The sequence below is a fragment of the Pseudophryne corroboree genome, chromosome 4, assembly GCF_028390025.1.
Source record: "Pseudophryne corroboree isolate aPseCor3 chromosome 4, aPseCor3.hap2, whole genome shotgun sequence".
Classification (NCBI taxonomy): Eukaryota; Metazoa; Chordata; class Amphibia; order Anura; family Myobatrachidae; genus Pseudophryne; species Pseudophryne corroboree.
Window position 1 is genome coordinate 21,992,915 of NC_086447.1, and position 25,760 is coordinate 22,018,674.

The 25,760-nt window shown below is 47.2% G+C and overlaps 1 protein-coding gene across 2 annotated transcripts in view; it reads right to left on the reverse strand.

Annotated features, from left to right (window-relative positions):
* LOC134908812 (uncharacterized) overlaps positions 1–25,760 on the reverse strand; it is a 78,960-nt gene that overhangs the window by 32,964 nt on the left and 20,236 nt on the right. The window contains exons 2-3 of one of the 2 annotated variants that reach the window (XM_063914939.1): positions 9,955–10,053; positions 9,428–9,526 (exon numbers count right to left, since the gene is read on the reverse strand). In XM_063914939.1, the coding sequence (XP_063771009.1) occupies positions 9,428–9,526; positions 9,955–10,053 (198 nt within the window). Of the gene's footprint in view, positions 1–9,427; positions 9,527–9,954; positions 10,057–25,760 lie in introns of both variants that reach the window. The other variant, XM_063914938.1, reaches the window with a different exon arrangement.

A 25,760-nucleotide genomic window follows, 5' to 3' on the forward strand; every position in this document is an offset into this window, starting at 1 on the left:
GTACAGCAGTGCGTCGGCACATACAGAGCAGAACCGTGGTTCCAAACGCCACGGCAGGTTAGGAGTTTGGTGGTGGCAGCGAGAACCCGCCCACAGCGCAGTGGGTGGAGTCAGTAACAGGCGGTTACTGACGGTAAGCAGGGAATCCCCTATGTGGTCAGGCCTCGTGCGGCTTGACCTTCCATTCTGTGCGCAGTCAACGCGACGCGGAAGCTGCGAGTGCTTCCGTACGGTATCGTCCTGTCACAGAATGGTTTTAGAAAGTCTGGTTGCTGAAGTACCGGATCGGTCATAAAGGCTGCCTTCAACTGAGCGAACGCTGCTACAGCTTCAGAGGACCAATGGCTTGGGTCAGCCCCCTTCTTGGTTAGGGCAGTAATAGGCGCCACGATAGTAGAGAAACCCCTTATGAATTTCCGGTAGTAATTTGCGAACCCTAGAAATCGTTGCACTGCTTTCAAGGAAAGAGGCTGAGTCCAGTCCCGAATAGCAGAAAGTTTCTCCGGATCCATATGCAACTCCGTGCCTGAAATAATGTAACCCAGAAATGGAATAGAGGGGACCTCAAAGGTGCACTTGGAAATCTTGCCGTAAAGATGGTTCTCTCGCAACCGAAGGAGTACCTCCTTAACTTGTATTCTGTGCTCAGTGAGATTCTTCGAAAATATCAGGATGTCATCCAAATATACCACTACATTTAGGTATAACATGTCCCGAAAGACTTCATTAATGAATCCCTGGAAGACGGCGGGGGCGTTGCTGAGGCCAAACGGCATTACCAGGTACTCATAATGCCCGTCCCTAGTATTGAAGGCAGTCTTCCATTCGTCCCCTTGTCGGATACGTATCAAGTTATAAGCTCCCCTTAAATCGAGCTTAGTGAAGACTCGAGCTCCGCGAACTCTATCAAAAAGCTCCGTGATGAGCGGCAGAGGATACTTATTCTTAATGGTGACTTCATTTAGACCACGATAGTCGATACATGGCCTCAGGCCTCCGTCTTTTTTCTTCACAAAGAAGAAGCCTGCTCCCGCTGGGGAAGTAGAGGGGCGGATGAATCCCTTCTGCAGATTAGACTTGATATATTCTGACATGGCTTGTGTCTCAGGTACTGACAAAGGATAGGTACGACCTCGAGGTGGCATTTTCCCCGGAATGAGCTCAATAGGACAGTCCCAGGGTCTATGCGGTGGTAACTTATCGGCCGCCTGTTCCGAGAACACATCTGTAAACTCCCGATAAGCCTCTGGAATAAGCTCTTCGTCCGACTTGGATGATACACGAAGCGGGTAGACAGGAATAAGACAATTCGAGTGACAGAATGGACTCCAAGAAATTATCTGTGTCGACCTCCAGTCGACGTGAGGGTTGTGAAGCTTGAGCCAGGGAAGACCAAGGACGAGATCGTGAGGTATCTCCTGAATCACAAGGAACTCCAGATGTTCTTGGTGCAAAGCTCCCACTTGCAGCTTGATTGGCATAGTACGACTTGTAATCAGAGCATTAGGAATTTGGGAACCATTAATAGCAGTTATTGTAATAGGTCGTTCGACCGACTGCAACTTCAAACCCAGATTCTGGGCGCAGGAAAGGGAAATAAAATTCCCCGCAGCTCCCGAGTCCAACAGTGCCTTAACGGTTTTGACTTCAACTCAGAAAACAGAGATACAGAGAGTAGACAGTCCACTGCCGGAGAAGATTGAGACACAACCCCTAGCTTGACTTCTCCAGAACAAGCTAGGACTGCCCGTTTCCCGGGCGAGACTTGCAAGACTTGAGAAAATGATCCGCGGCTCCACAGTAGAGGCAAAGTCTACCCTCACGACGACGCTGACGCTCTTCTGGGGACAGCCGAGACCGATTAATCTGCATGGGTTCGTCTGGACTTGAATTAACTGTTTGCCCAGAAGGAAGAGATCGGAGTCTCGACCGGTCCGACCGACCACGTTCACCACCTCGTTTCTGCATGCGAAGATCCACCTTTACACAGAGTGAGATCAACTGTTCCAAGGAATCTGGCAGATCTCTAGTAATCAATTCGTCTTTTAAACGATCCGAGAGCCCGTTCCAATAAGCAGCCTAAAGGGCATCATTATTCCAGCTCAGTTCAGAAGCTATAGTTTGAAAGTGAATTACATACTGTCCCACTGTACGAGAGCCTTGTCGAACTCAGAGCAAGTCAGCTGAGGCAGCAGTCGTCCTGCCAGGCTCATCAAAGATCCTTCGGAACGACGCAATGAAGTTGGTATAACTAGAAACTAACTGATCTGATCGCTCCCACAATGGTGACACCCACTCCAACGATGAACCCTCAAGCAAAGAGATAATGTATGCCACTTTAGACCGATCAGTAGGGAAGTTATGTGAGAGGAGTTCGAAATGTACCTCACACTGATTGAGGAATCCACGGCAATTTTTCGGATTCCCGTTATAACGAGGAGGAGTGGAAAGCTGAAGGCGTGACCTGGTTCCAGACAAGGAGGGAACATTACCAGAGACAACCACTGGAGCGGATACTGGAACTGGAGCTGGGACCACTGAAGCCAGAGAAGTCTGGATTTGATCCAGCCGGCCAGATAACTCCTGGAGATAATGCATCACCTGATTCTGTGCTGCTTCCTGACTCTGTACTCGGGAAACCAGGTCCTGCATGGTACTTGCCTCTGGGTTCCGATTCCCCAGGTCCATGTGGCCTGAGTATACTGTCACTGGCCTAGACTGAGGGTGTTGTGAACTCTGGGATTCTTCCGATGGTTGGGAAGAGGAACCACAACTGAGCCGGAAAAGGGGTGGCCTAATATAGGATTTCCTCATACAGGACGCTGACAGTGGAGTTTGATGAAATATAGAAGAACTTTATTGCAGGGAAAAACAACTTAAAGTCATATGTCAAAGAGGAATTAATGAGGGAATGTCCAGACCCACTGAAGGGTTTTGTGAGCAATATTAGAGATACTGATAACTGAAGAAACTGTGGGTGATGTTTAAAAGTCACTGATAACTTGAGGAACTTGTAAATGATGATTAAAGGCACAGATGGATAAAGAACTTGTGAGCGGAGGTGAAGACACTGGTAAATTGAAGAACTTAAGTGCAGAGGTTTAGGACGCTGATGATTTGAGGAACTTAAGTGCAGTGGTTTAAGACGCTGTTGATTTGTAGGACTTGTGAACGGTGACTGAGACGCTGATGATGTGAGAACTGGAGTGCAGGGGTTTGAGACGCTGTTGATTTGTAGAACTGGTGAACGGTGACTGAGACGCTGATGATGTGAAGAATTGAAGTTCAGGGGTTTAAGACGCTGTTGAATTGTAGAACTTGTGAACGGTGACTGAGACGCTGATGATGTGAAGAACTGAAGTGCAGGGGTTTAAGACGCTGGTGATTCGTAGAACTTGAGAACGGTGATTTAGGCCCGCAGCCCACGCTGATTCCTAGGAGCACTGGTGACTGGACCGCAGAGAGATATACTGGCCGCTGAATACACTGGAACCGGTGCAGCGAATTGGCACCTGGAAATGCCGGAGACACTGGAGTACAACCGCAGAGATCCTTGCCGGGAACAAGAGCGCTGGCATCCACGTCAGGGAAAGACGATACTCGGGCGCTGAGGCTCTGTCCGGCGTCTGACTTTGTATTCCCCGCCACCGCTGGATTGGCGGAGCAGTCTGATGACGTCACCTGCCCCCCGTCCACGTGATGCCGGGTGTCATGGCGGCGCCCATGCCCCGGAGAACCACCGGGAGCCGCGCCAGCCAGACGCCGGAGCCCACCGAAGGCAGAGGCCGCAACACCGACCAGCAGACACGCAGGGGTAAGCGCGGCGAACGCTGACTCTGGCGTGTGACAGCCTTGATGCGGCTTTGGGGCTTAACCACACATTTGCGCAAATATGTGTAACGAAGATCTCTGAATTCTATTATTATGTGGGATTTATATCTGGTTACTGTTATCATTCAGGGTTCTGGGGGAACCAAATGCCTTTTTTTCTTGCTCAAAAATACCCCTCCCTTTCGAGCACCTGAATGATATCACTAAGCTAATTGAGCATCTACCAATATATACTTCCGGCAATACTGCAAGTTGTTTCTGGAAGAAGATGGAGAGAGCCGAAATCTGGACTTTTGATGGAGCCTAACCGTAGGCCCATATCTACGCCAGCTTGCAGGAAGAGTAGAAAACGACCAAGTCGAAACTCCACAGGAGAATATTTTCTACCCTCACACCAAGAAATATATTTCTTCCAGATACGGTGGTAATGTTTTGACATAATCACCTTCCGGGCCTGGAACATAGTGGAAATAACCTTGGAGGGGAGACCTTTTCTGGCTAGACTCTCCCTTTCAACTTTTAAGCCATGAATCATAGCCGTGGTATGTCTGGATAGACGAATGGTCCTTTTGAAGAAGGTCCTTGAGAAGCGACAGAAAGGTAGCAATCCACACGGCGCTCACAATATGAGGTTGCAGCCAGTGATAACACAAATAGAGCCTCCACCAACAAACTCTTAAGTGCAAATAGGATATAAAAAGGTGATATCACACGGCGCTACCAACCACTATAGCTCTTATATATTCTTCACATAAATGAGAGCGGACTTTTTCTTTTCCCCGAACAATATTCTGAGGAACAAAGAAAAACACACAATTGTGCAATACAGAGATAAAATCCAAGAGTGTTTTTTATTGGTCCCACTCACAATTATACAGGTTATTGATTGCGTGTCACCCTCACAGGGTAAGTCATCCTCAGAGTGAATAATTCTCCTTTAAAACTGAAACTTAAAAAGGACATATATAGTGCAATATGTCTAATTTAAAAACAAATTTTAATACACAAATGCACTCACAAGGTTAATAAATCAACAGGCATACTTTCCTATCCTCAGCAGGAAAAGGAAAACAATTTAGTAATCGTTTAGGAGTTTTGAATTTCTTGTCGGGATTGACCCATGCCTCCTTAGACAGGGAGTTTAATTCCTTAGATCAGTGGTTTCCAAACTTTTTTGAGTCACGGTGCCGTAGAATATCAGAATTTTTTTCACGGCACCCCTAGGCCAAAAATTTCTTATTGAGAAATTTAGAAATAAATATTACATTAAGTAGATCATGTTTATATGTCATCCTTAGGGTCAGTTGTGTGTGAGGGACAAGATTTACTTCTGTTTGGCCACATATTTTATGACTGGCAGCCACCAGCACTGGTTTTGCCTATTATATTGACCATGAATAATTTGAATTGGTCCTAGACCACCAACCCAGGGCACCCCTGCAAGTGTCCCGAGGCACCCCAGGGAGCCACGGCACACAGTTTGGGAACCTCTGCCTTAGATATAGGAAAGATGGCCGAGGATTTTGGTTTCACATTAAAAAACAATTCCTCTTTCGGTTTTGTCTTCTTATCCGGTATGTTGAGGACTTCTCTAATAGAATAAATCAGGGCCTCAACACCCGGGAACAGAGAATTGTCATCTTCAATGTCTATCTCTCCCTCATCCAGGTCTGGTAATTCATTATCAGAGTCAGACTGGAGCACATGTGGGAGAGTGCGTTTATGAGAGACCACTAGAGGGGGCTGAGGAGCCTGTCTGTGGTCAGCAGCCTTAATCAAGAAATCATCTACAGCCTGTTTAAGGCTCTACCTTTCCTGCCTGGCTGTGGCTAATTCTGTATTAATATTATCAAACATGCCTTTGAATGATTCTAACCACTCAAGTTCCTGCATACTACTGTCCTGTGAAGGGAGAGAACACTGAGCACACAGGAGGGATCCCCCTGGAGAAGGATTAAACTTAAGTGTTACATGGGGGACACACAGTCTTTTTCCCAGACATTCTTGTTGCAGAAAAAACACAGTGCAGTGACAACACAGACAGTGAGACAGCACAATAACCCCAGACACAGAGAGGATTGGGACCAGCACACAATACCTCAGCCAAAGCAGCGCTCCGCTGTGTATTATATATATTATAGTATATATATTATTTTAGTATATATTATTATATATATAATTAGTAATACAGCAGTGTCGCCGCCACTAAATGTGCTCCCCCCTCTCTATAAATCCCCCTGGTACCATTACAATTGGTGGTTTAGTGGGGTCTGTGGAGGAGCAGCTCTAACATGCAGCTTTCAGTCAGCAGCAGGAGGAAATGGCGCCTTCAGCCTCTGGTCCCGCTCTCCGGGAAGCCCCGCCCCTTCACCGGTGCGCAATCCCTCACAGTTTATACTGGCTTGAAAACATATAGGTTTTTATGTAAAAGGAAGTTTAGAAACCCCCTTGTATCTGTGCCAGTCTGGGGTCCGCAGTGGGCACCGTAGCTCGCAGCCAGGTGACCGCTGCACCCTAATGCCGCCACTTGTCACCGGGGACCCGTGTACTTCGCCATCTGTTAGGGGTGGCGGCATGCTGCCGGCGTGTGCGCACACCCTGGGGTATGTGAAACAGCGCCTCAGGAGCTCAGTGTCCTGTCAGCGGGAATACGAACCATTAACCCTATACAAGGATGGATGGTTGGTTGGGTACCCCCCCACCCCCTCAAGTCCCACGACGCAGGCAGACTGCTTGCCAGCCAGTGCTGCCTGAAAATAAACTAAATCAAATTTTGAAGAAAACTCTCCGGAGCTCCAGAGGATGCACCCGGCTCCCTGGGCACATTTTTTTAAACTGAGTCTGGTGGACGGGCGTAGAGGGGAGGAGCCAGCCCACACTAATGTGCCAGACTCCAGCGGACCCGATCTATACCCCATGGTACTAATGTCACCCCAGGATCCACTAGGTCGTTAGAGAAATCATGATTGCAATGCAGCTTTATTTTGGTGGCATTTCCTGTAACATGGATTTATTTTGTAATTAGCAATTTGTGCTTTTTTCAGTAACCTGTAATAATACAACACTGCCCTCTAGTGGTTACAATGTGCCTTTGTCAGTAACATGTAATAATCCAACACTGCCCTCTAGTGGTTACAATGTGCCTTTGTCAGTAACATGTAATAATCTAACACTGCCCTCTAGTGGTTACAATGTGCCTTTGTCAGTAACATGTAATAATCCAACACTGCCCTCTAGTGGTTACAATGTGCCTTTGTCAGTAACATGTAATAATCCAACACTGCCCTCTAGTGGTTACAATGTGCCTTTGTCAGTAACATGTAATAATCCAACACTGCCCTCTAGTGGTTACAATGTGCCTTTGTCAGTAACATGTAATAATCCAACACTGCCCTCTAGTGGTTACAATGTGCCTTTGTCAGTAACATGTAATAATCCAACACTGCCCTCTAGTGGTTACAATGTTTTTCGCTTTGCCATCAGCAAATTTACTCTACTACTCAAATCAGTACTACTCGCTTCCCCTTTGTCATAGATTAATGTTTCTTACACCTAAACGTTCCTCTACAAATGCTCTAAAGAACCGTGAAGACCGCATCAAAATCCGTCCAGTGGTTCTCGAGATTATCCCGAACAGACAGACAGTCACCTACAGGGGACTTTATTTCATACTATGTAGTGATGTAACTTTCAGAGGGTCCATTCATGACTGATCTAGTGTTCATAGCATGGTGAATGCAGAGGAAAGAGGGTACATCCCGAAAGGGGGACATGACCTACCGGGGAAAGGGGGCTGTGTTTTTGTGACATGCCCCATGTTTGTCACTCTAGGGGGCACCCCCAGCACTTACGGAGATACTGAACTACCCCCAAGCTCTATCCAATGTGAAGAGAAGCCGGCAGTGAGTGGGAAACCGCTACTCCCCCCTCGCCTCACCCCCACAGGACACTGCGGCCTGTGGGTGGGGATGGCACACGGTAGACTGTTTCAGCGGGGCATATCCATAAGGGCAGGGCACATTTTAGCATTTTAAAAATGGGCACGGCGCGGCACCCCACCGAAACAGCCTAGCGGGAATGCTACCTGCTCCATCCAGAACACATGCCAGCTTATATTAGCAAATAAATACATTCTCCTTCAGATAAATAGATGGACACAAAGTTTTCCTTACGACAATCCCTTTTAATGGAATTAATTATAATATAGACCCCATTTTCCCTCAAGTGTCGGTGTTGTAATAGAATTTATCTAATGATGTTCACTCAGAGAGGATATCCGTCATCTGTAGATATTAGCAGGTGTCAGTCTTGTAGTATAATAAATTGCCAATAGTTGTTTATCTGGGAAGCCGAAGATTATGTGCACACGTAGTAAGGGTCAGATAATAAGGCACAGCCTAACGTCTGAGCTACGTTGTAAAGTCCCCATAAAACGTTCCCTTTTACTTCTGGACCACATGGTTTCACAATAATTGTCCCATAAATCGTAATTATGGACACTAAAAGATCTCAATACTAAGGCACAACCTACCTAGTGGCAACTCTCTGATTCTAGCCACACCTACATTTCAAACAGACATCATAAAACGATAAATGAGTATTAACAGTGCAACAGCGGCCGCCAACGCGCGTTTCGCTTATCTGCTTTGTCAAGCCTATAGAGCCGGAGCCCCGCAAAAAACCCGGGACTTATGTTTAACAATTCCACCAATCAAAGTGGAAGTGTGAGGCAATCATGTGGCAATCAAGAGACGGTAGTCACATGGGGCAATTGTGACCCAATCATTGGCCAGCAGTCACATGGGACAACTATTAAGGTGCATACACCCGGTGAGATATTGACTACCTCCAATTTTGACTTTGAGATTTCCCCTGAACTCCCCGGAGCCCAGAACCACAGATACTGACTATCTGTACTTGAGATTTTGACTAAGTGCCAATTTTGACTACACTAGGTACTAGATTGTACACAATATAGTCAAGACTGACTTGCCTGCAGAGTATATCTTTTCTTGCGATACCGACTCCACGATAGCGCGCATCGGTATCACAAGCTGTATACACACGGTGCGATTTGCACTAACTTTCCTTACCATTTTGACTATATCAAAATCGTAAGGTTACATCGCACTGTGTGTATTATTGGTGATCAACAAACTTGACAAGTGAAAAAGTCATAGTGAAAGCCTAAAAATATCTAAAAGTAAAAATCTATTATTAGTAATTAATATGACGTAAAGCAGTTTGTATAGCAAATATGTGAAAAATTATTATAGTTAGGTAATATTGTAAATCAGATCTGTCAACGCAAATACATGAAAGGCGTAATATATGAATAAAATTAATCAATATAAATATGTCTGGGAAGAAAGTGGTAAGTGCGGGTAAGTTATTAGATATGGCTAAATAAATAGTTTATTTATATATATATATATATATATATATATATAAAAAATACACACACACATTTTTACATTATTATATTGGAGCCATAGATATTTGTGTCTTGATCAATAGAAGTCAGTCACCCTGTGTAATAGTTGATCTCATTCAATCCTGATCCTACATGATATTCCTTTTTGTGAATAGTCCTTACCTCTAGATGTAGCGGTGGTATCTTCTGGCCCTTGTCCTCCTATGGACACCTTAACATACTCCACTTCTTCCTGTTTAATTAGCTTGGAGGTCACCTGTCCTGCAAATATAACCAGATGTGAGTCCATAACAGGGAAACAACTTGGCTTTAAAGGCAGATATTCCAGTGTTTCTTCATTATTACCGTTCCCCTGTCTAACTGTAACAGGAAGTCATCACTTCATATTATTTTTCTTTCTGTATCAGTAAGTAGAGAGCTCTTGTTTTAGTCTCTGTCTCTCTCCTACGTGAGAAGACGAGCAGACACCAGTAACGAGATGCGGCCTGGCAGCGGGGGGCGGGATGTGACAGCTTACCACACTAGGGGTACCAGTCAGGATGGGAGATATGCAGACACCCGGAGAGACGCACAATGGTGCAGTGCCTGGTGTATACAGTTCCTGTGCTACGGAGAGGTACGGTGGGAGTGGAGTCACACTAGTGGGACATAATTCAGAGCCTGGAGGCCAAGTCGTCAGTCGGTCTCACCTCTAACCGTGGTTCCTGAGCTGTCTGACCCATGGCCGCTTGCTGGCACCTTGGTGTAGTCCAGATCTTCCTGTCTGACTGGCTGGGACGACACCCTTCCTGCTGACAGAAGAAAACATGTAAAGACTCTGTTCCTGCAAAAAGTAAATCAGGGTGACGTACAACATCTCCACTGAGTGCACCTGACTGCAACTGTGTAATAACTCCACTGAGTGCGGATATTCCGGATATGTTGGTATGAGAGGTAAGTAGAGATCAGGAGGAGGACTGGTAGGCTGGCATGAGAGGTAAGTAATGATCAGGACGACGACTGGCAGGCTGGTATGAGAGGTAAGTAGATATCAGGAGCAGGACTGGCAGGCTGGTATAAGAGGTAAGTAGAGATCAGGAGGAGGACTGGCAGGCTGATATATGAGGTAAGTAGAGATCAGGAGGAGGACTGGCAGGCTGGTATGAGAGGTAAGTAGAGATCAGGAGGAGGACTGGTAGGCTGGTATGAGAGGTAAGTAGAGATCAGGAGGAGGACTGGCAGGCTCGTATAAGAAGTAAGTAGAGATCAGGAGGAGGACTGGCAGGCTGGTATGAGAGGTAAGTATAGATAAAGAGGAGGACTGGCAGGCTGGTATAAGAAGTAAGTAGAGATCAGGAGGAGGACTGGCAGGCTGGTATGAGAGGTAAGTAGAGATCAGGAGGAGGACTGGCAGGCTGGTATGAGAGGTAAGTATAGATAATGAGGAGGACTGGCAGGCTGGTATAAGAAGTAAGTAGAGATCAGGAGGCGGACTGGCAGGCTGGTATGAGAGGTAAGTATAGATAATGAGGAGGACTGGCAGGCTGGTATGAGAGGTAAGTATAGATAATGAGCAGGACTGGCAGGCTGGTATAAGTGGTAAGTAGAGATCAGGAGGAGGACTGGCAGGCTGATATGAGAGGTAAGTAGAGATAATGAGGAGCACTGGCAGGCTGGTATGAGAGGTAAGTAAAGATCAGGAGGAGGACTAGCAGGCTGGTATAAGAGGTAAGTAGAGATCAGGAGGAGGACTGGCAGGCTGGTATGAGAGGTAAGTAATGATCAGGAGGAGGACTGGCAGGCTGGTATGAGAGGTAAGTAATAATCAGGAGGAGGACTGGTAGGCTGGTATGAGAGGTAAGTAGAGATCAGGAGGAGGACTGGCAGGCTGGTATAAGTGGTAAGCAGAGATCAGGAGGAGGACTGGCAGGCTGGTATAAGTGGTAAGTAGAGATCAGGAGGAGGACTGGCAGGCTGGTATGAGAGGTAAGTAATGATCAGGAGGAGGACTGGCAGGCTGGTATGAGAGGTAAGTAATAATCAGGAGGAGGACTGGTAGGCTGGTATGAGAGGTAAGTAGAGATCAGGAGGAGGACTGGCAGGCTGGTATAAGTGGTAAGCAGAGATCAGGAGGAGGACTGGCAGGCTGATATGAGAGGTAAGTAGAGATCAGGAGGAGGACTGGCAGGCTGGTATAAGAGGTAAGTAGAGATCAGGAGGAGGACTAGCAGTTTGGTATAAGAGGTAAGTAGAGATCAGGAGGAGGACTGGCAGGCTGATATGAGAGGTAAGTAATAATCAGGAGGAGGACTGGCAGGCTGATATGAGAGGTAAGTATAGATAATGAGGAGGACTGGCAGGCTGGTATGAGAGGTAAGTAGAGATCAGGAGGAGGACTAGCAGTTTGGTATGAGAGGTAAGTAGAGATCAGGAGGAGGACTGGTAGGCTGGTATGAGAGGTAAGTAGAGATCAGAAGGAGGACTGGCAGGCTGGTATGAGAGGTAAGTAATAATCAGGAGGAGGACTGGCAGGCTGATATGAGAGGTAAGTATAGATAATGAGGAGGACTGGCAGGCTGGTATGAGAGGTAAGTAGAGATCAGGAGGAGGACTAGCAGTCTGGTATGAGAGGTAAGTAATAATCAGGAGGAGGACTGGCAGGCTGATATGAGAGGTAAGTATAGATAATGAGGAGGACTGGCAGGCTGGTATGAGAGGTAAGTAGAGATCAGGAGGAGGACTAGCAGTCTGGTATAAGAGGTAAGTAGAGATCAGGAGGAGGACTGGTAGGCTGGTATGAGAGGTAAGTAATGATCAGGAGGAGGACTGGCAGGCTGATATGAGAGGTAAGTATAGATAATGAGGAGGACTGGCAGGCTGGTATGAGAGGTAAGTAGAGATCAGGAGGAGGACTGGCAGGCTAGTATGAGAGGTAAGTAATAATCAGGAGGTGGACTGGCAGGTTGATATGAGAGGTAAGTAGAGATCAGGAGGAGGACTGGCAGGTTGGTATGAGAGGTAAGTAGAGATCAGGAGGAGGACTGGCAGGCTGGTATGAGAGGTAAGTAGATATCAGCAGGAGGACTGGCAGGCTGGTATGAGAGGTAAGCAAAGATCACGAGGAGGACTGGTAGGCCAGTATGAGAGGTAAGTAGAGATCATTAGGAGGACTGGCAGGCTGGTATGAGAGGTAAGTAATAATCAGGAGGAGGACTGGTAGGCTGGTATAACAGGTAAGTAGAGATCATGAGGAGGATTGGTAGGCTGGTATGAGAGGTAAGTATAGATAATGAGGAGGACTGGCAGGCTGGTATGAGAGGTAAGTAATAATCAGGAGGAGGACTGGTAGGCTGGTATGAGAGGTAAGTAGAGATCAGGAGGAGGATTGGTAGGCTGGTTTGAGAGGTAAGTAGAGATCAGGAGGAGGACTGGCAGGCTGATATGAGAGGTAAGTAGAGATAATGAGGAGGACTGGCAAGCTGGTATGAGAGGTAAGTAGAGATCAGGAGGAGGACTGGCAGGCTGATATGAGAGGTAAGTAGAGATCAGGAGGAGGACTGGCAGGCTGATATGAGAGGTAAGTATAGATAATGAGGAGGACTGGCAGGTTGGTATGAGAGGTAAGTAGAGATCACGAGGAGGACTAGCAGGCTGGTATGAGAGGTAAGTAGAGATCAGGAGGAGGACTGGCAGGCTGGTATGAGAGGTAAGCAGAGATCACGAGGAGGACTGTTAGGCCAGTATGAGAGGTAAGTAGAGATCAGGAGGAGGACTGGCAGGCTGATATGAGAGGTAAGTATAGATAATGAGGAGGACTGGCAGGCTGATATGAGAGGTAAGTATAGATAATGAGGAGGACTGGCAGGTTGGTATGAGAGGTAAGTAGAGATCAGGAGGAGGACTAGCAGGCTGGTATGAGAGGTAAGATTTGAATATGAAGGGAAAAAGGGAATGGGAATATCGGAAACCGCACTGGAGAACTACAATTACTTTTAGTAAGATATATTATTATTTGTTATTTAACCAACATCTGGCTCTATCAGCATTGATTACACCACAGGTTCTCAAACTCGGTCCTCAGGACCCCACACAGTGCATGTTTTGCAGGTCTCCTCACAGAATCACAAGTGACATAATTAGCTCCACCTGTGAACCTTTTAAAATGTGTCAATGAGTAATTAATACACCTGTGCACCTGTTGGGTTACCTGCAAAACATGCACTGTGTGGGGTCCTGAGGACCGAGTTTGAGAACCACTGGATTACACTATGCACTTGGTTGGCGGTGCTCCCAGATTCTCAGTCCTGAAGACTATAATACGCAAAAAGGGGGGGACAGCCCTCTCTGCTTACGCAGAAAAAGCTGAAGACAAGGTCTTCTTTTTCTTCAGCTTTTTCTGCGTAAGCAGAGAGGGCTGTCCCCCCCTTTTTGGTATGAGAGGTAAGTAGAGATCAGGAGGAGGAGTGGCAGGCTGGTATGAGGAGGTAAGTAGCGATAAGGAGGAGTACTAGCAGGCTGGTATGAGAGGTAAGTAGAGATCAGGAGGATGATTGGAAGGCTGGTATGAGAAGTTCTGAAGCTGGTGAGACTAGCAGAGGGAGCGAGTTCCACAGTAGGGGGGAGAAGGGGGAAGAGTTGGAAGGGGAGAGACAACCAGCTTGGAGGTGATGAGGCGGCACTCATTGGAAAAGTAGAGGAGGTGGGAGAGGGTGCAGACAGCAATGTTGTTGGAGATATAGGAGCGGGTGGAGAGATTAAGGGCTCCATATTCATGGCTGCGGAGACTGAACTGGACTGTAAGCGTGAAAGGGAGCCAATGAGCTGGTTATGAGGCCGGTGTTTAGAGGAGAGAGAGGAAAATGAGATAATTAGATAAGCAGCAACATACAGGATAGACTAGGAAGGATAAGGCGAGAACAGAGGAGACCAGAGAGAGCAGGTGGTTACAGGAGTCAATGTGGGAGATGAAGTATGTATCTAAGAAGATGAGAAGTGACCATTGGCTTTGGCAGTGGGAAGTGATTGGGGACTTTGGTGAAGGCAATTTCTGTGGAGGGCAGGGGATGGCAAAAAGACTGAAAGGAGTCCATATGGGCGTAGGAGGAGAGGAATGTGGGGAGCCAGATCAGACCATCCACCCTAGGAGCTTCGAGGCACAGGGGACAAGATATTTCACACATTAGTTAGAGCGTCAAGGTCAAGTGAGGGTTTCTTAAGGAGGGGTGAGAAAAGGAATTCTTGAAGGGCAAGGGGACAGTGGCACAAGAGAGAGAGACCAGGGGGAAGGGGAGTAACGACGACAAAGGAGGAGACGTCCTTGAAGATGGTGTCAATCTAGGAAGTGGGTGTTGAAATCAAGGGCAGAGAGGAACGAGGGTAAAGGAGGGAGAGGAGGGTGGTGAAGAGGCAGTGAGGACTGGGGGACTGGGTGGAGATGAAAGACTTAAAGTATGACTGCTTAATAAGATTTACAAGCTTCTGCGGCTTGCCTCCCCATTTGTTCCCGGTTGTTGCTAAGCAACCGGACACGATGTCAGTCAGCTGCTAGGCCTGACGGTCCCGCTGGCTGCTATGCAACTGGGACAACAGACAGCGGCAGGGGATTCTGGGACTGCAGTTAACTAGAAGCCAAGAGCTACATGCATCGCTGCAGATAGGACCTTTCTAGTGACTGTACAGATAAGTTGCAATAGTACCTAAACCTGTCGCTAGACGCTCTTGATGTCTAGAGAAAATAAAACCATGACTGATAAAGCCTCCACCACCACAGCTGCTACTAATGATAAGAATTTGAAATCATTTACAAATTAAAAAAGTTAACAAAACATATAATGATACATAGAAGGCTATCAGCTATCAAAACTGGCATAAGTGGCTTACATATGAGGAAGCTATTTAGGTTAGGCCTATACGCCAGGGTAAGCCTTGCAGGCAGTATGGATCTTTGTTTTACATGACGTCCACTGAAGTGGACATAAGATTTTACATCAACTGTGAAAAGGAAAAATGGAGTGTTTGATCAAAACATCTGCCATATTATGCCCTAATCGTTACTTTCCTTGAATTTATTTATTTTAGCTGCTCTGCTGTCTGAAGAAATATTTTACAGAAATCCCGGAAGTGCTCAGTTGCAAGTGAACTTTTCTCACCCATTTTATTTTTATCTTATAGTTTTTGTAGGATTTAAAAGCTGCCACTAGTTGGCATACATTCTAAGTTTATTAAATGTCCAGAGAAGAGGACACCATGCACTAGTGATGTCAAAAGAGAATTTCTATAGGAGTTATGTCTTAAAAACAGCTGTCCACTGTAGTGGCCTCTATGCATGAAAGGGTTAATAACAGATATTTGTATCTCCTCCGATGTTCCAGTGTTTAACGTTCTCTGCTTGCAAAGAACTGCACTATAATAGGAATTTAATGCATACCGCTAATTGCTTTTCTCGTAGTCCATAGGGGATACTGGGATGCTCTTAGTACCATGGGGTATAGATGGGGGCCATTGGAGCCTGGCATTGGTGTGCTGGCCCCTCCCCTCTTTGCCCCTCCTGCAGACTCAGTCTAGGAAAACTGTGCCCGAGGAGACTGACATACTTTGAGAGGAGGAAAACAGATAAGAAAACGGTGACTAAACAAACCAATACACAACCTAACAAGAGGATAGCAATGCTAGCCACAACAGGAAAAACAGGGACAGCAACAGCAGACCCAACCAAGAAACACAAGAACAATGCTTGCAGGAAACAACAAAGCACAGAGGCGGGCGCCCAGTATCCCCTACGGACTAAGAGAAAAGCAATTAACGGTAGGTATTAAATTCCTATTTTCTTTAACATCCTAGGGGATACTGGGATGGTCTTAGTACCATGGGGAAGTCCCAAAGCTCCCAGACCAGGTGGGAGAGTGCTAATACCCCTGCAAAACCGATTGACCAAACCGAAGGTCCTCTGTAGCTAAGGTATCGAACTTGTAAAACTTGACAAACGTGTTCGAACCTGACCAAGTATCAGCTCGGCATAACTGCAAAGCCGAGACACCCCGGGTAGCCGCCCAGGAAGAACCCACTGACCTTGTGGAGTGGGCCTGTACAGACCTCGGAAGCGGCAAAGCTGCCAAAGAGTAAGCCTCCTGGATTGTAAGCCTGATCCATCAAGTAATTGACTGCTTTGAAGCTGGACAACCAATCATGGCAGCGTCATAGAGAACAAAAAGCGAGTCAGACTTCCTGTGACGAGCCGTCCTCTTGACAAAACCTTCAAAGCCAAAACCACGTCCAAGGACTTTGACGTAACCGACGTTTCAGACACCACCGGAACCACTATCGGCTGATTAATGTGAAACATCGACACCACCTTAGGAAAAAACTGCGTACAAGTCCTGAGCTTCCCTCTATCCTCGTGAAACACCAGATAAGGGCTCTTACAGGATAAGGTCCCCAATTCCGAGACATGCCTCGCTGAGGCCAAGGCCAACGACATGACAGTCTTCCAAGTCAAAAACTTCATGTCCACCCTGTGCAAAGGTTCAAACTAATCCGTTTGGAGAAAAGTCAGAACCAAATTGAGATCCCATGGAGCCATGGGAGGCACAAGGGGTGGCTGAATACAAGGACTCCCTTCAAGAACATCTGGAATTCCGAAATAAAAGCCAACTGTCTCTGGAAAAAAATAGACAAGGCCGAAATCTGGACTTTAATGGAGCCTAAGCGCAGGTCCAAATCCACTTCCGTCTGCAAGAAGTGCAAGAAGCGTCCACAGTAGAATACTGCCGACCCTCATACCAAGAGACATACTTCTTCCATATGCGATGGTAATGCTTTGACGTGACCATCTTCCTGGCCTGGACCATAGTTGAGATAACCCTGTCGGGAATCCCTTTTCTGGCTAAAATCTCCCTTTCAACTTCCATGCCATCAAACGTAGCCGTGGAAAGTCTTGATAGACGAACGGCCCTTGCAGTAGATGATCTTCCTGAAGTGGCAGAGGCCAGGGCTCGTCTAGGGACATGACTAGACCAGTACAGGGCAATCAGAATTGCCTGAACTCTCTCCCTTTTTAGTACTCTGGGAATTGGAGGAGACAAGTAGGTCAACTGGTAAACCCACGGCATTGTCAGAGCATCCACCGCTGCAGCCTGTGGATCCCTCAACCTGGAACAGTAGTGACGCAGCTTCTTGCTGAGTCAAGAAGCCATCAAGTCGATCAGCGGTCAGCCCCACCGTTGAATCAACAGCTGAAATACTTACGGGTGAAGGCCCCATTTCCCCGGTGTCTGCTGAGGAAGTCTGCGTCCCAGTTGTCTACGCCTGAAATGAATATGGTTGACATGGCCCTGGCATTTCGTTCCGGCTAGAAGAGAATCCAGGAAACCCCTCGCATTGCGGACCTGCTTTTTGTTCCTCCTTGATGGTTTATGTATGCCACCGCCGTGGCGTTGTCCGGCTGGACCTGTATGGCCTGATGCTGAAGGAGAGAAGAGGACTGTAGAAGAGTGTTGTAAATCGCCCTGAGTTCCAGGATGTTTATATCGGAAGGGAAGCTTCCCTAGGCGACCACCGTTCCTGAAACAAAATCCTGGGCTACAGCACCCCAACCGCGGAGGCTCGCACCCGTTGTAAACAGAATCCAAGCCTGAATTCCGAAGTGTCGACCCTCCACTAGGTGGGAGATCTGCAACAAATATAATAGGGAAATCCATGCTTTTGGTGAAAGAGATATTCTCTGGTGCATGTGCAGATGTGACCCTGACCACTGATCCATCAGATCCAGTTGGAACGGACGGGCATGGAATCTTCCGTACTGAATTGCCTCTCCTTCTTGCCCAGTAAGTGAATGCAAAGATGCACCAAGATTTTTTGTGGTTTCAGAAGGGAGCGAACTATAGACTGAATTGATAAGGCCTTGTCCATAGGAAGGAACATTTTTTGAGACACTGTGTCCAGTATCATCCTCAGTAACTGAAGTCTCAGCGAAGGTTCCAGATGTGATTTTTGCAGATTGAGAATCCACCCGTGATTCGTGAGGAGCCGCGTAGTCAGGTCGATGCTTTCCAACAACCGAACCCTGGACACAACTTTTATGAGGAGATCGTCCAAGTATGGGACAATGTTCACTCCCATCACGCGGAGTTGTCACATCATCTCCGTCATAACCTTCGTGAACACCCTCGGTGCCGTGGAGAGACCAAAAGGCAAGGCCGAAACTGGAAGTGACTGTCCTGCAGCGCAAATCTGAGGTAAGGCTGATGAGGTGGCCATACTGGGATCTGAAGGTATGCATCCTTGATATCCAGGGATAGCAGGAATACCCCTTTTCTAGGCAAGAAATCACAGCTTTCAGAGATTCTATTTTGAATTTGAACACACATAGGTACAGGTTCAGAGATTTGAGGTTCAAGATCGGCCGAACCAAACCGTTCGGTTTCAGTACCACGAACAGGCTGGAATAAATTCCTTGTTTCGGAGTAGAGGTGAACCTGGAACAATCACTTGTGTTTGTAGCAGTCTTTGGATGGCTTCCTGCAAGGTAACTCTTGGCACAGGTGAAACTGGTAAGCCTGACTTAAAGAATCTGTGAGGAGGGAGCGCTTGAAACTCCAACTGGTACCCTTTGGGAGATTAGGTCTTCCACCCCAAGGGTCCCGGCAGGACTCCGCCCAAACGTGTTGGAAATATTGGAGGCGAGCACCCACCTGAAAGTCCCCCTGAAGCTGGAGCCAACCGTCACGAGGAGGGCTTGGCAGAGGAAGAGCCTGAACTCTGTTCCAGAGATCCAGCGGCCGCTGGTCTGCGTGGTTTACCTCGAATTCCACTAGCTGCGTTAGAGGCACCCCTGGCCCAGCCCCTAAATCTGGCCACACGAAAGGACTGTAGAGAGGGGCCAGGTAAGCACGTCTAACCAAAGGAGCTGCAGACAGCAGACAGGTGGACTTACCGGCCGTTGCTTGTGAAATCCACTTGTTTAGTCCTTCACCAAACAAAGTCTCCCCCGTAAAGGGGAGATTCTCAACGCCCCTTTTGGAATCGGCGTCCACTGTCCCAGCCACAGCGCCCTGCGAGCCGACACAGCCATAGCTGTAGAGCGTGAATTGATCAGGCCGATCTCCTTTATGGCCTCACTCATGAAGTTAGCAGAATCCTGAATATGTCGCAGGAGTGTGAGAAGCTCATCCTGAGGCATAGTGTCAAAACCCTCTATTACACTACCAGCCCATTTAACAATAGCCCTTGTGATCCAACCACAAGCAATGGTGGGTCTCTGTGCGACTCCCACTACAGTGTAAATGGATTTGAGCGTAGTTTCAATCTTACGATCAGCAGGGTCCTTTAAGGAGATAGGTACAGGTACAGGCAGTACAATCTTACGTGACAGCCTGGACACTGAAGTATCCACAGCAGGAGGATTCTCCCACACCTTCCTATCCTCAGGTGGAAATTGGAAGGAAGTTAGCAACCGTTTACGGGTTTGATAGCTCGTCAGGATTAACACACGTTTCTTTAGAGTGTGTTTAATTCTTTTGAGACAGGAAAGGTGGCAGTAGACTTAGGGTTTACATTAAAAAACAACTCCTCATCAGGCTCTGTCTCCTTATCAGGGATATTCAGGACCTCGCTAATAGAATATATGAGGGCTTCAACTCCCTGAAATAGAGTACTCTCTCCCTTATCAACCTCCACTTCCCCCTCCTCCAAATTTGACATTTCCTCATTAGAGTCAGACTGGAGCACATGGGGGAGTGTCTGTTTCTGTGAAACCAGCAGGGGGGTGGGGGGGTTTGAGAAGCAGGTCTGAGATCAGAAGTATAAACCAGAAAATCATCCATAGATTTTTTTAAACACTTGTTTTAGCAACAGAGGGAGCAGCGGAAACGGTGGAAACAGATACACGAGGCTGTACGGCCACGCGATTGTGAGAGCATTCACTGCCACTGCCTTTGGATCTCGCGTTCTGGACACATACTGGTGTTTGGTGATTGTGGCGAGATGCCATCAAGTCCACCTGTGGCTAACCCCACCTCTGGACCAACATGTGAAACACTTCTGTATTTAATGCCCATTCTCCTGGATGAAAATCCTGACGGCTGAGATAATCCGCCTCCTGGACAGTCTGAGACCGGAGTATGTGCACTGCTTGTCGCAGCGCGTTGTAAACTGCCCGGAGTTCCAGGACATTTATCGACAATCTTTCGTGATCCGCCCAGAGACCCTGGAGCTGACAATTTTGGACCACAGCTCCCCAACCTCTGAGACTCGCATCCGTTGTTAAAATTGTCCAATTGCAGACGCCGGACGGTTTCCCTGCGGTTAGATTGTGTACTTTGAGCCACCAGAGTAGAGATACTCTGGCCCATGGAGACAACCTCACCATCTGGTGAATCTGCAGATGCGAGCCTGACCACTGTGCGAGCACATCCAGTTGAAAAGGACGTGAGTGAAATCTTCCGAACTGAAGTGCTACGAAAGCTGCCACCATTTTCCCTAACAGGCAAATGCACAAATGTACCGAGACTGTGCGTGGCTTGAGCACTAACTGTACCAGATGACGAATACTCTGTACTTTCTGGTCTGGCAGGTAAATTCTTTGATTCACCGTATTGAGAATCATTCCTAGGAATTGAAGTCGTTGAGACGGAGTCAGATTTGATTTCTTGAAGTTGACCTCCCAACCGTGCTGAACTAGCATATTGGCCCTCATTCCGAGTTGTTCGCTCGGTATTTTTCATCGCATCGCAGTGAAAATCCGCTTAGTACGCATGCGCAAAGTTCGCACTGCGACTGCGCCAAGTAACTTTACTATGAAGAAAGTATTTTTACTCACGGCTTTTTCTTCGCTCCGGCGATCGTAATGTGATTGACAGGAAATGGGTGTTACTGGGCGGAAACACGGCGTTTCAGGGGCGTGTGGCTGAAAACGCTACCGTTTCCGGAAAAAACGCAGGAGTGGCCGGAGAAACGGTGGGAGTGCCTGGGCGAACGCTGGGTGTGTTTGTGACGTCAACCAGGAACGACAAGCACTGAACTGATCGCACAGGCAGAGTAAGTCTGGAGCTACTCTGAAACTGCTAAGTAGTTAGTAATCGCAATATTGCGCATACATCGGTCGCAATTTTAAGAAGCTAAGATTCACTCCCAGTAGGCGGCGGCTTAGCGTGTGTAACTCTGCTAAATTCGCCTTGCGACCGATCAACTCGGAATGAGGGCCATTGTACGTGAGCAAGGCATGTTGTAGGAGTATCTGTTGAGACGGAGCTTTGATGAGCAGATCGTCCAAGCCAGGGATCAGAGATGAACTATCATCACAGACATCACTTTGTTGAATACCCGAGGCGCTGACGAGAGGCCAAACGGTAGAGCCTGGAATTGGTAATGGTTTTGCCGCACCGCAAACCTTAAGAACCGCTGATGAGGTGGCCAAATCGGAATGTGTAAGTACGCATCCTTGAGATCCAGCGCAATCATGAATTCCTGTGGCTCTAAACCTGCAATGACTGACTGCAGGGATTCCATCTTGAATCTGTAGTAAATGACGTACTGTTTGAGCCCCTTTAGGTTCAATATTGGTCTGACCGAACCATCCGGCTTTGGTACTACAAAAAGTCTGGAATAATAACCCTGACCTTGTTGGTGAACAGGGACCGGAATCAAAACTGCTGAATTTAGCAGAGACTGAATGGCAATTTGCAGAACGGCCGTTTTGTCTTCCGACACAGGCAGTCCTGTCTTGAAAAACCACACTGGTGGGAGACAGTCTAACTCTATTTTGTAACCTTTTAACACTAAATTGCGGATCCACCCATCTGTGGATGCCTGGAACCACGCCAAATGGAACGTCTGAAGGCGTGCCCCCACAACTAGAGATCCGAGATGGGCTGGAAGCCCGTCATGCCACTGGCTTGTCGGTGACCGTAGTGTATTGACGACGGGTGGTGGTTTGTTGAAAACCACGTCCTCTGCCTCGTCCACCAGGTGTGGTTGTTCCTCTACCACTGCCTCGAAAGGGCTGAAGTCTAAAGGATTTGAACGCAGGTCCAGAGTATTTCCGCCCAGGTACCGTTGGAAGCAATGGTAGGAAAGCAGACTTGCGCCCCGTGGTCTCAGAAATCCATTTGTCCAATTCAGGACCAAACAACTTTTCGCCCCCGTAAGGTAACTCTTCTATTCCTCTCTTGACCTCTGACTCTGCCTGCAAAGAACGCAGCCAGAGTGCTCGTCGTGCCGTAACTAGTGAGGCTGAAAGGCGAGAACTGACCTGTCAGACGTCCGTAGAAGCTGTACATAGATAATCAGCAGCTTCACAGATGTGATCAGCGAGAAGTATAAGGTGGTCGTCTTGTAGGGCGGACCTGAGCTGTGTTATCCATACAATCATAGCCTTAGTTACCCAAATGCCAACCAAACGCGGTCGAAGCAGTACCCCTGCTGCTGTATACATCGACTTTAGCACAGCTCCCATGTAGATGACACAGACTCTGGAAACGGGTAACTAGACTTAAATCGGCGAGGTTTAGAAACCTGTTTACAGGATTCTCGATTAGCATCTTATTTAGAGATTCAAAAAAACAAACAAAAAAACCCCACACTGGAGATCGGTCGTTTAGTAAATACCACCTCATAATTTGTCAGAGGTTCTTCAGGCTCTGTAAACTTCAGAGACTGACGCACCGCTCTGATGAAATTGTCAATGCCCGGGCTGTCAATATCCTCACTATCCGACTGCTGGTCTAATTCACCCTTCTCATATTCATCTTGCGCAGTGAGGTCTGGCATAGAATCGTCAGGATTGCAACATAGCAGAAACTGGTAAATTATAAGGCAAATGATAACTATCTTTGCAAAATCGGAGAGGAAATGGGAGTATAAAATATACTGTGCATGTGGTAAAACCCTCCGGTAACCCACTCTTACTGACATTGCAGTGAAACTGCGTTTTCGTTTTTGCTGGTGCCTTACTCATTATGTAACCAGACAAATAAATAGACAAAGACAGACAAATTCCACGACTCAGTAAAATTACTAAAGTGTGTATATGGCCAAAGTGCAGTGCACGTGGGCAGACTATAAGAAACCTGATCCAAAATTCCTACTAACATCCCTGCGCCATCCGGTGGAGTAGTGTTGTAGGACAAGAACGTTCTGGAAAAGAAACAGGAAGCATCATTAAAATGGCCTCCAGCCATGTGCTTATAGTCAAAGTACATATATTCCCTTACGTGCCCATATATACATTTTATATACATATAGCATTTTCTATGGTATAATACGTATGCATATATAACACAATGCAGCCCTTTCTTTAGCATAGGCTGTCTAGTGCTGCTGTTGTGGGGCAGCAGCGTGAACTGACCGCCCCGTCCTACATAAATACCTGTGTTCCTGGGCTTCTTCAGCAAGCTCCGTCCAGTCCTTTCTGCAGCCTCAGCTGAAGTTAGCTGAGCTGATTGTGGCTGTGAGGGGATTCATTTTGTGAGGACCGACACGCCAAGAGCTGCAGGCAGCAGCTTCTGTAATCCCGGACCCAGAGCTTCTTTGTGTAAGCCGGGAAGGGATTGTAAGTAGAAAAAAGTATAAAAAAGAAAAATAATCAAAAAGTAAAATATGTGGAGGAGCTCCACGCTTTGTGCTTCTATCCATGTGAGACACCGAAAAAACACTGAGGTATTATGGGAGTATGGAGGGGAGGAGAGTTACTGAATTTAAATATTCAGTGCCTGTCCTGCTAACACCGTCCATATCCTCAAGAGTACTCCAGTGACCCCTAGTGGATGAAAAAGAAACTAGAACATTAGATAAGGTAACTGAATATAAACACACAGTATACTGCTTTCCCCCTACTACAAATCCCCTTGGTACCAAATGAAGGTGCTTTTGAGGGTGGAGGAGCAGTGTTTCATGGCACGCAGCCTGGACTGTGATGCAGCAGGAAATGGCGCCCTGAGCCGCTGGTCCCGCCCCCTTAATGGCGCACTGTGTCCCTGTATGAATTTATACTGGCAAGTCTCTGAAACACAAAGAAAACGGGGTTAAAAAACCCTTTTCTGTGTCAGAACCAGAGTGGCTATATGTAGAGGGCACGGCAGCCTGCGCAGAGCAGAGTCCCCGCCGCGCCCCTTATGCCGCCATCTGAATCAGGGACCCGCTAACCGGGACCCCGATTCCTGTACTCCCCAACCCAGCGTCTTCAGCTCTGTTAGGGGTGGCGGCATGCTGTTGGAGAGAGCGCTTACCCTGCGGGCGAGTGAAACACCACCTCAGGAGCCGTGTCCTGCCAGCGGGGCTCCGAACCATTAACCCTTCAAAAGGTTGATACCGGTCCCCCCCTAAATCCCACGACGCAGGCAGACTGGTGCCAGCCAGTGCTGCCTGAAAATAATAAAGTAAAATAAAGGTTAAAAGAAAACTCTCTGGAGCTCCAGGGGATGCACCCGACTCCTTGGGCACAATTTTCTAAACTGAGTCTGCAGGAGGGGCACAGAGGGGAGGGGCCAAAACACTCTGAAGAATTTTTAAAGTGCCAGGCTCCAATGAACCCCACCTATACCCCATGGTACTAAGACAATCCCAGTATCCCCTAGGACGTTAGAGAAATGTTCTTGCTGTAGTATAGAATAGGACAAGAATCACTAATAGGACATAATCTGAAGATTAACGAAGATGAGTAAAACATTGCCAGTTTGTTTGTGCTTCAATTCTGAGAAATACAGGCAGGTACTTATCCATCATGCAATACCATCAGGGAGGAGTCTGATTGGCTCCAAATGTATTCTGCAGCAGGACACCAACCCCAAACATACAGCCAATGTCATTAAGAACTATCTTCAGCGTAAAGAAGAACAAGGAGTCCTGGAAGTAAATGATATTGCCCTAACAGAACCCGGATATCAACATCATGGAGTCTGTCTGGGATTACATGAATAGACAGAAGGATTTGAGCAGCCCCATGTCCACAGATGATCTGCGGTTAGTTATCCAAGATGACTGAGACAACCTCCCTGCCGCGTTCCTTCAAAATCTGTGTGCAAGTGTACCTAGAAGAATTGATGGTGTTTTGAAGGTACAGGGTGGTCACACCAAATATTGATTTGATTGAGAGGTCTCTTCTGTTCATTCACTTTGCACTTTGTTAATTGATAAAATAGGATTTTAATACCTACCAGTGAATCCTTTTCTCTTAGTCCGTAGAGGATGCTGGGGTCACCATTAGAACCATGGGGTATAGTTGGGATCCGCAGGAGACATGGGCACTTTAAGACTTTGAAAGGGTGTGAACTGGCTCCTCCCTCTATGCCCCTCCTCCAGACTCCAGTTATAGGAACTGTGCCCAGGGAGACGGACATTTAGAGGAAAGGATTTATTGTTAAACTAAGGTGAGATACATACGAGCTCACACCTCAACCATGCCGCAGAACATGGCATTCAACAGAACACAGGCCAACAGCATGAACAACATCAGCAACATGCTGACAATAAACATAACACAACATGTGTGTAACCACAACTAATAACTGCAGATACAGTACGC